Source organism: Melanaphis sacchari, unplaced genomic scaffold (genome assembly GCF_002803265.2).
Source record: "Melanaphis sacchari strain LSU unplaced genomic scaffold, SCAv2.0 Contig10_pilon_pilon, whole genome shotgun sequence".
NCBI classification, from domain to species: Eukaryota; Metazoa; Arthropoda; class Insecta; order Hemiptera; family Aphididae; genus Melanaphis; species Melanaphis sacchari.
The window spans coordinates 4,384,683-4,399,784 of NW_020270420.1; the positions used below are offsets into that span (position 1 = coordinate 4,384,683).

General features: G+C 23.3%; 1 protein-coding gene across 1 annotated transcript in view; it reads left to right on the forward strand.

Moving 5' to 3' along the window:
• Positions 1–15,102, forward strand: part of LOC112603591 (limbic system-associated membrane protein-like) — a 174,823-nt gene that overhangs the window by 109,509 nt on the left and 50,212 nt on the right. Inside the window, exon 5 of the mRNA XM_025352239.1 lies at positions 46–222. Coding sequence (XP_025208024.1) covers positions 46–222 — 177 coding nt within the window. The remainder of the gene's footprint in view (positions 1–45; positions 223–15,102) is intronic.

Consider the following 15,102-nt stretch of genomic DNA (forward strand, 5'->3'; position numbering starts at 1 on the left):
GTTCAGTTGGGCAGCACGGCGTTGCTTCACTGCGAGATAGCTAACATATCCGAGAAAATGGTGTCTTGGGTACGGCGGAGAGATTGGCATATACTGAGTTCAGGTGTGTTGACGTACATAAATGACGGACGTTTCCGTGTTTTTCATTCTGAAAAAAGTGATGACTGGGATTTAAGGATATCGCCAGTAGCTAAGATCGACAACGGTACTTATGAATGCCAGGTAATTTTTTAGTTAAAATTAATTTATTATAAACATGGTTGCTTGTGGTATAGTATATTTAATTAAAAAAATCACTCGTATAATTTTCTGTAAACTCATACTATTACTTTAATTTTTAATATAGTGGTTATATAATTTAAGATAAATCATTTTGAAATTTTAAAAGTCAATAATTGTAACAAATATATTTTTAATTTCTAAAATTCTCTTTGTCGTAGAAGGAATTAATAACTTTACAATTATGTGTTCTATTAATTAATACACATTTAAGGTCTTAAACGAATTATATTATAATGGATTTTTTCATAAGTATATTCTTTATGCACATACGATATTTAACTAAACGTTTTTAATTTTTTAATATAATTTGGAAATGTTTTTTAAAAGACGTATTACGTAATATAATTATAATAACAAAAATAAATTGTTCTTCAAACATACTTCAACATAAAGGGTTATTTTACAAATAACTCATTAGCACTAAAATATAATGTTTCAAGTTTATTGAGTTTGATGTTTCGAGTTGGTATTGAATTACAAAATATGAATAAATTTGTTTACTAGTGTAGTTATCAAAGTCAATCGTTACCCTCATATTTTATGAAAATAAATAAATACAATTTTTTCAATGCGAGTTTTATATACAAAAAACTAAACTATAGCTTCGATAAGTTTTAAATTATCTAATTTATTCGTATTTTTTCAGTATTTCTATGAGTTTATTATTTTTAATTAAAAAAAACAAAAAAAAAAAAAAACAAATGTTTTACAAATATATTTATTACAATAATGATTTTTAAAACTTAAAATTTAATATTAATCGTAAAATCCAATAGCTCTTAATTAATATATGGTTAACCATATCATTTTATCATTTTATTGATCGTAATTAATTTTAAATTAGTAAGAAGGCACATGTAATTAGGCCAATAATGTATTTTAATTTTTATATCAAATATTATTTTTTTAATAAATAAAAATATTTTATGAAAAATTATACAATTTGAAATTAATTATAAAGCTTTAATAAAATTTAAGATTTTAGGAAACCTATTTTCAAATAATATGTTTATCAGAAATAAATGTATGTTAATTTTTAGATAAATATGATACATATAAAATAACTATAATTTCAAATTTTATTTGATATTAAATAATCATTAAGTTGAATTATACCTATATTTTATTATTTATACTTAATGTTAAAAACAAATCACAAAGGTAGGAGGGATATCTTATACGAAATACTAAACCAACAATAAGATTTTATAATGGTATCTTTATTGTTAACATAAAACCACTGTCATTATTAATAAACAAATTAATTTTAAAATTATTCATTTCACAGGTTATTTCATACGTATTAATATGAATAAGATAATATTATACTATAAGTAAATTATTTCATAAGATGTCTAGTATATTTATAAACTTTTAAATATTTCATTTCATGAAGTAATAAAATATTTTTAGTCACTGTAGAAAATTCAATAAAGTTTTAATATATAATATTTTTTTTTTAAAGAAATAGAGAAAATATATTATACCTACTTATAATATTAAATTATATTTTATGTTGCAGTAAAGAATTACTTCGATATTAAAATTAATTTGAAAATATTTCTTTATTCACCAGAAGTTAACATAGAATATATGATATGAATACTGAACTAATAGAAAGGGCCATGTTGTGGCTAAAATAAGTTGATATTCGTCATCTAGATTAAAAATGTTTGATGTTTGTATATTCTTACTTATTTGTGAATTTTAAATACATAGTAAGAACATGAATACAATTCAGTTACTTATTGCATAGTTTTTATTTAAATGTAATTATTTGATACACATAACAAATTATAGTGCTGGTTAGGTAAGATTAAGTTGAATTATGTTAAATAACTTTGATATTTTTAAATTAAATTAGGTCCAACATTTTATGAAATAAATGAGTACAAGAAAAAAAGAAACATCAGACAATTATGTTACATAATTTAATAAAAAAAAAAAAAAAAAATTTAATTTAAGTTATACAGTATTATATTGATTGATTTTACAAAAATAAGAAAAAGTAAAAATTGGTTGGCATGGTTTCAGCAATGAGGAAGACTGTGTTTGGTATTACGGGTTGTACAAAATTTAATAGGTTTTCACTACATTTCTCATCTTCGCTATAACCAATATTTTAAATATATTAAAAAAATAACCAAAATCATAATAATATCAAAAAATAAAAAAATAATATAAAATGATTTTAATGAATGAAATAAAATAGTTATGAATCAACTAAAACTTTTTAAGTCCAAATAATACTCTCTATTTTTTATACCTGATATTAATTATTATAAAGATATGATATATCATGTAATCTACATTATTTTATTTTTGTCTTGAAAAAATGAAACTAATTAACCTAATAGAGACTTACCCATTTAAACTTATTGAAAGTTTGTACCATTTACCAATTATAATTATGATGTTTCTAGATATGAATAGTGGTTATTTATAAAAAAATACTCCATTTTAATATATTTTTATAAATTTCTTTATATGTGTAGGACTGTATTTTCTCTGAGCCCAGTATTTATATAACTATGTTTTCACTGAAACTAATTTGATTATGCTTTGATAATAATTATAATTTAATTTAAACAACGTTATATTAAATATATAATCAAAAAATAATGACAGTAACGTCTAACAGAATATACTAGTTTTAACAAAATTTTAATATTTATGTATGTTTTTAACAACTTGTGATATATATGAGTATTTTATGCATATTATGTACGAGTAGTCATTTGTAATTAATCATCATATGTCACATTTTATAACCGATAAACTTCAGAAAATCCATTTTTTCTATTAAGGAGTGATGAAAATTGTCTATGTTTTTTGTTGAAATTATTATATTTTTAGATTTTTCTACTAAGTATGCATGGATGATTTACTATGTGATTGTTTTTAATAAAATTATAATATTTTTGAATGACTTTAACGAAATTATAATATTTTATTTATAAAATAATAATTCTAGAAAATTTATTGTTAACAATATAAAATATATATATATATATAAATATATACGCCAGCCACCTATCATACATATATTTTAAGATAAAATTCACTATTTTCTCCGAGGTTTTTGTATTTAAAACAATTCCATATAGTTTTTGCGTGTATGTATTCATTATCAACTCTGTTAATATGCTATAAAAATCAGTTTTTTTTGAAAAAATTGTTTCTACTAGCTGAATCCAGTTATCAGTTTAATCGTAAAGATAGTATTTTAATCGACAGTATATATCTTTATTAGTAACAAGGTATCTTCGGTAAAAAAGTGTTTATCTGTATATTTGAACTTCTTCAACTCGGGCGTTATTAAAGAATTGTCAAAAAGTATTGATAGTTTGAAATTCAAACTTTGAATACTATGAAAAGAAAAAGACTATGATAATATTATTGTGTTGTTAATATATTTTGAAAATGAAATTAATTTTCATTGAGTGAGAATTGTAACTTAATAAATTTGTAGAAATTCGATGTTTGAAGTTTGAGGTTGTGAGTATTACACAATGTTTGTCGGACTTTGCCTGTTAAGTGGCAGTGATTTGCTACTATACAGTATTTATACGAAAAATTACATTTACATAAATTGCAAGTATTTATCAAAATATGCGCTGTTTGCTCTTCCTCGATTATTATATCGGTTTATTTATTTTAGACAAATCTTGAAATTTTCCCTGACGCTTCATTCACGAATCTTGTGGCTACGTCTTGATGCGGCTTACTACAGCAAAAAATAATAAGTTCTTGTGGAAAATTGAATTTTTCCAACAAATCAATCGAAACGTTTTCTGTAGCTTTTACGAAGAGTCCGTAGTTCATTGTCTCATGTTTTTGAAAGGCTGTTGTTTTTCGTCTTTGCTTTCTTTACATTTAACAAAAAGTGCCTTTAATTCGGCTTATATAACTATTGGATGGCATTGAGTCTTACTGAACTCTAACATTGACCCGGGTGCAGGCATCTGAGGTAAAAATTGTTTGTGTGTTCCACTTATCAGTTTGTGCTTATCTAGTGCTGCTTGTCCACTTAGTTTATTTTTCAGGAACTAATTGTAAAATAACGTAAAGTACAGTTTGCAAAAATAAACATGTTCAGTGTGTCATGTTTTTGTGCACGGATCAGCCAAACAATTTTAAAGATGAAGGTGTTGTGGCGTTTATCTCCATCAGTAATTAGTAAGAAATTTAAATTATATTTTTATTCTCCATCCACAATCTTAAGTGGATAAATAATATGTTCTTATTCTTCTTTTGCCATGTATATTGACAAATACATACTGATTATTTTTTCAAATATTTTTACTTTTTCGATGGGTGTTGGAAATGATAAATTAGTAAAATTTTATTTTATAAATGCATGTATATGACGTGTACTCGTGTTGGAGATACATTTATATTTATGTATAAAATATAAGACAAATGTGTGGTTAATAGATTCATTTATATGTGTTATAATGAGATGATCAGCATAAATTATTATACAAAAATAAAAATAAAATATTGAACATTTGTCATCTGAAATTGGTTTTAAAAATTAACAATAATATTTTAAAATAAGATAATTGATGATAATGTTTATTACAGATGGCCCATATAGTTTAATTAATACATATTTCAGGAGTGCTTATGAGGTACCTATTGTACACAGCGTGCTGCCTATAAATAATCTTATAATTTTACATATTATAGATTTAAAGAAGAGGCGCTCTAGAACATAATATCATTATTTACTAATATATAATATAAAAGTTTAGCTTGGTATTGAGGAATGTATTAGATGTTTAGAATTTTGGACTCCAAATTATTTATATTATGCACGTATTTCTCTTCGTACATTTTTATTTTGTACCTTAAAATATTGTTTTTTCTTAAAAAAATGTGTAATAAATATATGTTACCATAAAAGCCTAATCCTATTGTAAGCTAGGTTCTAATAGTAAATGTTAGAATTTATTATTTGTTCCCAATAACTGCTGATAATCATAATTTTATTCGCGCTTTTACTAAACCTAGCTTCACCTAGTTAAATAACTTTTACAGTAACATATATTCTATGTATATATATATATATATATAAACTACCTTATGATTTTTATTACATTAAAATTATTTTTACTCTACTGCATACTAATTTTAAATTATTTTTTTGAAAATAAAAATTATTTGACATGCACAGAATAAATAATAATCTATATATTTTTTTTGATAGATATATTCATAAAATATGAACAGTTAGTATATTTTTAGATTCATATTCAAAATAAAGTATATATACAATGTATATAATAATCATATATACAACAAACAAACAAAGGTTAAGTTTTTAAGTACATAAATATATTTAACACATATGTTTATATACTTTTTAATATATTCTAAATTGTTTTGACGTAGTTATTTTTTTCAGTAAAATACATAATTATACGATAGACTAAATATATTACTATGGGTTGAATTCATATTAATAATATATACTTATAATTTTATATTCATCCTATTCTCAAGAATCTTTAACGAAATCAAAGCAGCAGTTCAAAATATATAACAGAATTATAGAAAACTGAGTCGACAGTGTAATACATTTGAATAATATATGTGCGATTCATTAGAATTACTGCAACGACAATCTTTTACTTGTTTTAATCCCAAGATATTTTAAGTTAATATGAGTATACATTTGTATAATTATTCATCCTCTCACCTTATTCATATGTATATAGAAATGAACAACTTATCGTTTATATCATATAGTGTACATGCAAGCATACTGGGAATAAAAGTTAATAAACAAAAATTTAAAATAAATGACGACATATTCAGATTATTCAACCAACGAAGTATAATAGGGTAGGTATGTCAGAAATTGAATAAAATTTTCCGAAATATTCATACAACCAAAATAGAATTTAAAAGCACATACTGATATTAAATTTAACTACCCTTTTCAGAACGCAAAGTATGCCAACTTAAGTCAAGTAAAATTATTGCTGTACAACACGTTAAACGCTATTTATTGAGATTGAGTTTATCGTGTACGAATAGTTATCATTATTCATACATTTTATAGTTTAATTTGAGCTTAGACAGAATAATATTACTTATTGAAATTAATCTTTTTTTTATAAAATATGTAAAGGGTTTATTGAATGATATTTTATAAATAATATGATGAGAATTTCATATTATTTCGCGATTGATAAAATTATTTGAAATATTTATAAAATACATAGTATTCCATTTCATTGTTAGATACAATAGAAAAACTGAAAATGACGAAAAGTAGTCTATTGAAACTGTTTTGTAGAGACGATTATTATATGGGAACTGTTACTTTAAAATAGAGTTTTATATCGACTAAAAAAGGTATTTTGAAAACATAATAATATATGGTATTGTTGGCCTGAAATACGATTCGATTTAAACGTTTGTTCTATTATCTGTATTTTCTAAGACTTAAATTGTTTAGTCATAGATATACAATGTAAGTAATACAAATTATTAAGCAACATTAACATTTCATTAAATTGTATTGCTTTTATTTTTTATTAGCTACTAAAATTGATTATACCTATATCTTATAATATACATTTTAAATTACCGACAATAAAATTTCTTCAATAATTTCAGCAACAATTGTAAAAAAATATTGCACTCAGGTAACAACATATTTTCTTCGTTTTTTTTCCTATGAGAATAACATGACATATGCTACAAATATTGTACAAAGAAATTGGTTTAACTAAATATATTTCTACAAAATGTCCATGTAATAAAAATTCTCTCCCTAATAAAAACTTAAATAACAAATATTAAAGAAATATTATTATTGAATATTAAGTTTATATCTATGGTGTAAAAGTTGTTAACAATCTCAAGTTACTTGTTAAATCTTTTTCTATGTCTAACGTTTACTAAATTTAATTTACTTCTGATTGAATTCCATGAAAATTTTCTGTAGAACTTCGCAATGACTGATTCTATTTTACAATGTATTATCGTTTCTTTGAAAATATATCAATCCTTGAAACCTTTATTTCTTAATATATAAGACAAGTCTCGTATAAACTATACATTGGAAACGTTATTTAATAATTTAGAAATTTTTTCATTTCGTGCAAAATGTACGACATATTTAATATTATACTTATCTATGTTTTTTAAATAAATTATCAAATTTTAGGTATAATATGTTATTTAGTAGGTATATAAATCATATCCCAACTTATGTAAATATTATGTATAGTTATTTCTACGAACTTTGTGTAAGTATATATAAGCCATTTTTCAACAATTATTTGTGAGTTTTAACTTATTGAACCTATGTAAAACATATTAAATTCTTTGAAAAAGTCACTATCATAAGGTAAATTAAAAAAATAAAAAGATTTGCCACTGTAATTGTATAAAATAATATGATTACTATTTTAAATCTATTATTTGTTTTAATAAGGCATTTGTTTTGTATAGAGTAATTTTGTTTGACAAAAAAAAAAAAAAAACTTTGATTGATAAACATTTTAAACAAATAAACATATATGGTACCTTGATGTTCTAAATTCTGATTTTTATGAAATGTGACCATTTTTTTTTTTTTTTTTATAAATATTACATTTTAATGGCTGTTAGGCTATTAAAAACTTAGGCCTTAAATTTGAGGTGAATAGTTGTAAATATTTAATTTAACAATTGAGATTGACCAATGGTTTTGTTATGATCGTAATGTGATCAGTTGTGTTATTTTTTTAATGTCTTGAAAGGTGATAAGTTAAATATAATTTGTAGGGGTTGAAGATTAAACGTTCTTAATATTAGTATTGGATTTGTTGTTATTTTTAATTGATGAATGACCTTATACCTACATTAATTTTAAAAATTATGAGTTACATTTTTATATCATTAGACTTGTGTGTGTTTGAAATATTCACAATTGTGCTTAATGAATCGCTTAAAATTACAAAATAGTCCTTTTGTTTTTAATCTACATAATCTAGGGCTATTAAAATAGTAATTGTTTTAGTGATGTATACATATATATATACATACATATATATATATAAAGAGAATTCATATAAAATAATAAAACTACATGTTTTTATATGATAAAGATTCTCATATATTCTAGAAAACGTTGGTATAAATTTTAACTTTTTAGGTATTCGGATATGTTAAATGTATCTTTTCCTTTTTAGGAATAGGTACAATACGGTTATATATACATTTATACCACAACAGAACTCAATATTAAATTGAATATTTGTAGTATATATCTTTTTTGATCTTGGGTAAATTGTAAACAAAAAAAAAGGTACCGTCAGGTCTTGGGCTTATTTAGATAATGTTATTTCAAATTCTTTACATTGTTTTGTTTGGATGCATACTAGGATTTCAAAAAATAAAAGTTCTGGTCTGGATATGGATATCAATTATTAGATTATTCGTCACGCTTCACTACCTTGAACAGATTTGGGTTTCGGATAGATTGATTATGAAGATTTTATAACTAAACTACTACTAAAATAATAAGTGTTTTATAACAAACAGTTTCTAATAAACTCTAAAATACATTATTTAATTTACCTTCATGTGTAAACTAAGTCATGCATAAAATGTCTTCATACCTGTCATTAAATTCGAGTTTATTTAAATAAATCTTGGATGAAAGTCTATAAGCCAAATACATTAGAAAAATAAATAACAGTTCAGTTTCTCTTAAATAAAAAATAAAAATATATTGCATAATAAGCATATTAAAATTTAGTGAGCGTTTCGTAAATTTAAGCGATATAATTAAATGTAAATGTAGTTTTTTTTTTCTTTGTAAATAATTTAATAAAATATTATGAATTACATACTATATGCTCTGTCAATTAATATCTAAAATATTTGAACAATAAAGGATTGAGATGCTTTGAACATGAACAAAAGATATGCCCTTTCACATCTGTAAATTGTAAAGATCATTAACAGTTGAATGAGATAGTTCGCATTCTACCATATTATTTTTTATCACGTACTCTAAATAATGATGTGGTTTTTCACAGAAGCTTGACGTACTATAGAGACCGCAATTATTCACTATAAATTTGTGCAAAAGCCACTTTTAGCAACATCGCTTATTTTATTGTGTGTGTTGTTAAATTATACAGAATAACATTTAAACTATTTTAATATCAAGTATGTGAATAATATTAAAATTAAATTCCTCTAACGATTCCAAAAAAAAAAAAAACACTTTAATAATGTATTAACGTTTTTCTAACGAAATTTTAAAGGTTTTTCAAATCATTTTAGTACAAATAAGCTCATATATTATAATAGATAAATAACACAATTTTATCTAAATACTCATAAACTCATAAAGATATATTAAATGACAGTTCTAATACAATTTTGCTTTATAAATATTATAAATAAATTAATTAATTGTAACGGTGTGTACATAAATTTATGGTCATATTACATTAGTAATGAATCATTACTAATGATAATATTAAATCATTACAGTTTATACAATATGAAATACAATTATGCAAACTACAGTTTTTTTCTTTCATAAAATTACCTTTTTAAATTTATTGTACTTTTTTCGTTTTAATTCCATGTTTGAAATTAATATTTCACCATTAGATACAAAAGATTTTAACTAGATCATCAGGATAACATTATAACTGTTAGATATTCATATGTGTTAAGTAAAGTTTTATATTGTTACAAGTTACTATGTTTGAAGACATTAAGTTTTTTATTGATTGTTAATAAATACAAATTTATTACATAATTCAAAATTTCGTTCATTAAAAACAGTTTGGATAATATATTAGATCTAATTTTAACAAAATATCTTTACAATATAAATAGTTAAATATTATATAGTTATAAAAAAATATTAGTGATTACTTAATTCACTATAAATTTAATAATAATGCTTTAAACGGAACTTAAGCAAATAGTGTAATTCATTTTTTAGTGATAGCTTTGGCCAGATTTTAAATGATTAATTATCAAAACTTAAATTGTTTCTAAAATATACAGTTTTATATGACAATGCATATTTATAAAAAATAAATAGCTATAAACTTTATGTTATATCACTTCAAAAGCAAACGTATAATTATATAATTATACATTTGCTTTTTTTTTTTAGAAAAATGATAAATGTTCACCTTATAATTTTTGCCATTTATATATAATATCTCACTTTTCAGTTTATAACAGATATTAAACATGTTTATGCAAAATACAATATATAGTTTCTGACTCACTGTTACTTATTGAATCAGTTTCAAGCCCAAATAACTTCTCAGTTCTCTTGACTACTCTTCTTGACTACGCAGTCAAAAAACCAACCTAGAACTCCGAAATCTTCTTGACCACGGTTCAACTCTTTGATTTGTTAAAGTTCCTTTAATAGAAATCTGTAGTCGTTTTTTTCCTAGATTTGGCATTTTGGTGTTCCACTTCAAATCAGATTGTGTTTTGGGGACGAAAATTAAAATCTCAACTTGTATACTCATTTGCTAAACTATTCAAAATTTACTTTTCTAGAACCACAACATATCACTCACAATAAAACAGTCTAGTTGAACCATAGCTCTGTCTTCTTAAAAATACTATTATGAATCATGAAATTTCTTCTTAGTCAGACACGCTACCATTAGTATTCCGGTCTTACAGTGCTACCTGGAAAGCTGATAGTTTATCTTTAGTTTTAAAATAAATAGTATACAGATAAATATTGCAAGTTTTTAGTGAGTTTTTATCTCCACTACTAATCTCTACTAACCCCCCAGACCAATCTTCAAACCATAATTTCTAACTCTGTCCTGTTCCAGCATAATGTCACTCAAAAAGTCATATTTTCGTTCATCAAAATATAGCAATATGCACTCATGCCATGCTACGCACCGATCTAGTTCAAACATCTTTTCAGCTACCTTATATTAAGATCTCATCCATGTTCTAACTTGTAGTCACAAGACTTTCAGTGTTTTAGTTAAGAATAATAAGTCAACTGTGTCTATCGATTACCTTAAACCTACTTATTTTATCACTAAATCTTCCAATTAAATTCGATACTTTTTAACTAAACTAGCTTAAGAAGAACTTTTAAACTCGTCCATTGATGATGCCACTTTCACGAATAGAGAGAGACCTTCAATAAAAACTTGTTCAGGTTATATCGTGTCCGTTTTAACAAGTATTTTCAATCCTTAAAGAGGTATTGCGGTATTGTAATTGTGTATTCTTGAACAATCTACGAACTGTATTAATGTCAGAATACAAGTCAGTCAAGTCAGTATCACTTGAATTACAACCTAAAACAGTACTTCAGTCTTCCTTGTGTTCAGTGATTTATTTTTTTGTTATTATATTTTTATTTGTTTCCCCTCCATACACAAACCATAAATATTTAACTAATAAATATATTTTTAAGTTTTTAATAATATTTTTTGCCCTAAGTTAAATATTGATCAATATTGACATTCATCTTGTTTGTTTGTCTTTGATACCTCTTTTAGATATTTGTAACGAAAATAAATATTGTGTTTTCAGTTGTCAATAGTTATTATTTTAAAATCCAAAATCAATGGTTTACAAAATGTGCCTTGATGAAACATTTATTATTAAAATGTATTGAATTGAATAAACTAATAAATCATAAACTATGTATTCGCCAATGTACTTAAAAATTGGAAAATATACATCAAAAATTCAAAAATACGTGAAATATACTTTTGTATTAAAAATGGTATGATTTTAAATAAAATTTGTATTTCACATATTTTGAATTGAGAATTAAACATATTGATATACAAGCGTATTAAATTCATACCTCTGTTTATGATTGGTTTATGAAATTGATTAAATAAACTTTTCAGATTAAAAGTTATAAATGAGCAATAAATAAATAAATTCAATCTACCTAATTTTTATTTTTACAATAATAATTTTAATGAAATAAAATATATTATAAGTTTCTAATAAAATAAATTATTAAGTTTTTATAACAAATAAATAAGACCAAAAGCTGCAATAGCATTATATAACTCAAATCTTTAAAATTGACATTTTTAAATAAAAATATAATAACAAATATGGTTGTAATATTAAATAATAAATCATTATTATATGCTTAAATATTTAATTTTGTCAAAATTAGAACTTCAAATGCACGAAAACATTAAAATCTACTCAAAATTTACTTTTGATACGGAACTAGGAAACTTGTTTTATATTTTTAAACCTTAATAAGAAAGTTATAAATTTTTAAATCCAAATAATTTGAAATATTTTGAATTTTAATAATTAAATGCTTATATAAATTTAAACAATAATCATTTATTTTTAAATTTTTTAATCAGAATAAGAATATTATAATAGAAAACCTTGAATTTCCAACAAAAAGTATATCGTATATAGGTAAATAGTAAATAAAATGTAAATATATCAAATGTCTATAAAAAAAATAAAATATGTTTTGTGAAATTATACCAAAAATAAAAAAATACTAATATTATTATATAATATTTAGTGAAAAATGCACTTATTTAGTTATTCATTTTTTAATTAGAACAATAAAACAAAATTCGATTTTATTAAAAGCTCATTTCACATAAATATTTCAGTTAGTTTTTCACTAATTTGTTTTTATTTTTCTAATTATTTTGAAAATTACCAGGAATCTTTTACTTTTGAATCATCATATTACCAACTATATCCAATTACTTCAATAATCAAAACCTATATAATATTAATAGTAGTTTTATACAACTCACTACTACATTTTTTATTTTATTAATATGTATATATATATATATACATAAAAAAAAATAACTTATAGATATATGATATTTTAGTTTGTACTCAAAAACAATACAGAATTACTAACTGGTGTATGTCCCATATAATATCCCAAATAAAAATGGTTAAAAACAATATTAATTCTCTTAAAATGTTCCGAGAATATCACTTAAAGTCTTTTGGTTCAAGTAAAATTAACAACTACGTAATGACACGAGATTACTTTATCTACCTATCAACATTAATAATTAATCAACTTCCATAATAATTTAAATAAAACTAAAAGAGCTTTTTGAAAAATTAGTAAAAACTATTCAAAATTGGGCTAATGTCATGTTTACCACAAGAAATATTCTTGGAAACCACGAAAACCAACCAGACAATTAATGAGAAAATGTTTTTATTTTGTTGTCCATTATATTAGGAATTTAGGTATCTATAAAATATCATATTAGCGACCATATCATAAAAGTATGAAGTATAATATGGTCTTAATATTTCTTAGCTGTAAAGTATATGTCACTACTTATTTATAATAAAATATTGATATTTCATATTCTAATCAATATCCACAGTAATATATAGTTTAATTCTTTGCTATTAATTATTTTCAAATAATAAACTACCTTTACTTAATAAATACATTTAAACATAAGTAGTTTAAAAAAAAGTTGTATTACAAAGGTTTTAAAAACAATATTACATTTATTGTTCGTGCTGAATTAAGTTTAAAGTAGTTAAGATATTACGTTAATAAAACTTTTTTTTCTTTAGCCATAAAATATTTAGAAATTAATGAGAAACAATAACTGTATCATAAAACAATATTTTTAAATTACGTATGTTTGATATTATAACTTTGTAAGCTTCTAAGACTTAAAACTAAATTACGTCAAATGAATTTAGTTTTATAATCCAAGAAGGCGCAAATCGTTACTGTTATAAAAATATGCATGATTACCTGAGTTGATTCATTCATTTTAATATATTAAATAAAATAAATGTATTTAAAAATATTAGGCTAGTTTTAAAATATAAATTCGTCCATGCATTACTTGAATACTATTATATGCCACGTTTTGCATTGTATGATCATTATTTCATAAAATATTTAAATTAGAACAACATGCATTGTTAAATGTACTGTTTGAAAATCATTGGATCCATTTTTCTCTTAAACTAACAATTACCACCAAAAGCGATGTTAAACGCAATTCTCGTGGACCGCATGCAACGGTGAAGCTTTTCGAAATAACCGCTCGAGGGCCAATTAAACGTGGCTGTAACATCACACACGAAACTTTTACAGTTGTATGGTTCTACATCTTTTGGTATAACTATTAGCAAGTACTAAATATAAGTGGTCTTGTCGATTTAGTGTAAAATGGAATTATAATTTTGAGATAACGAAACGCTGCTCCGAGTTTTAAAACAAACTATTCAACGATGATGTTAATGTATGGTAATTTCGAAAGAGACCAGGTGTATCATTTCATTTTTTATTTCGAATTTCATTATTTAAATTTTATTTTTTTCATTTAAAAATTAATTTATTTGCCTATTTGGCATAACTATATAATAGTTATTTTACGAAATATTTTCACAAACTTCTGACGAATGCCAAAAAAAATAAAAATTCAGACAAACTATATATGAATCTGTTAATAAGCTGAAAGTGAACGACATTGATTCATATTTTTCAATAGTTTTATTATCCTTTGATGTGATAGAGATACATCGAATCATTCTTTATAGGGCCGGATTGATTTTTGGCAACGAATAACGAATAACATTTAATTACATACTAATTACGAGTTTCAACAAATAGCGAATCACAAACCCTGACCAACTAATACGCACATAGTGTGTAGATTCAAACTTATCTAGTCGTTATTATTAGTGGTAATTATGGCCAGAGAATATAATTTTAACCGTTAGCCCAATTTCACAATAACTATATTAATCGATGTAGTGTAAAATATAATATTATACTCACCGGACAGCATAGGAAGCGTA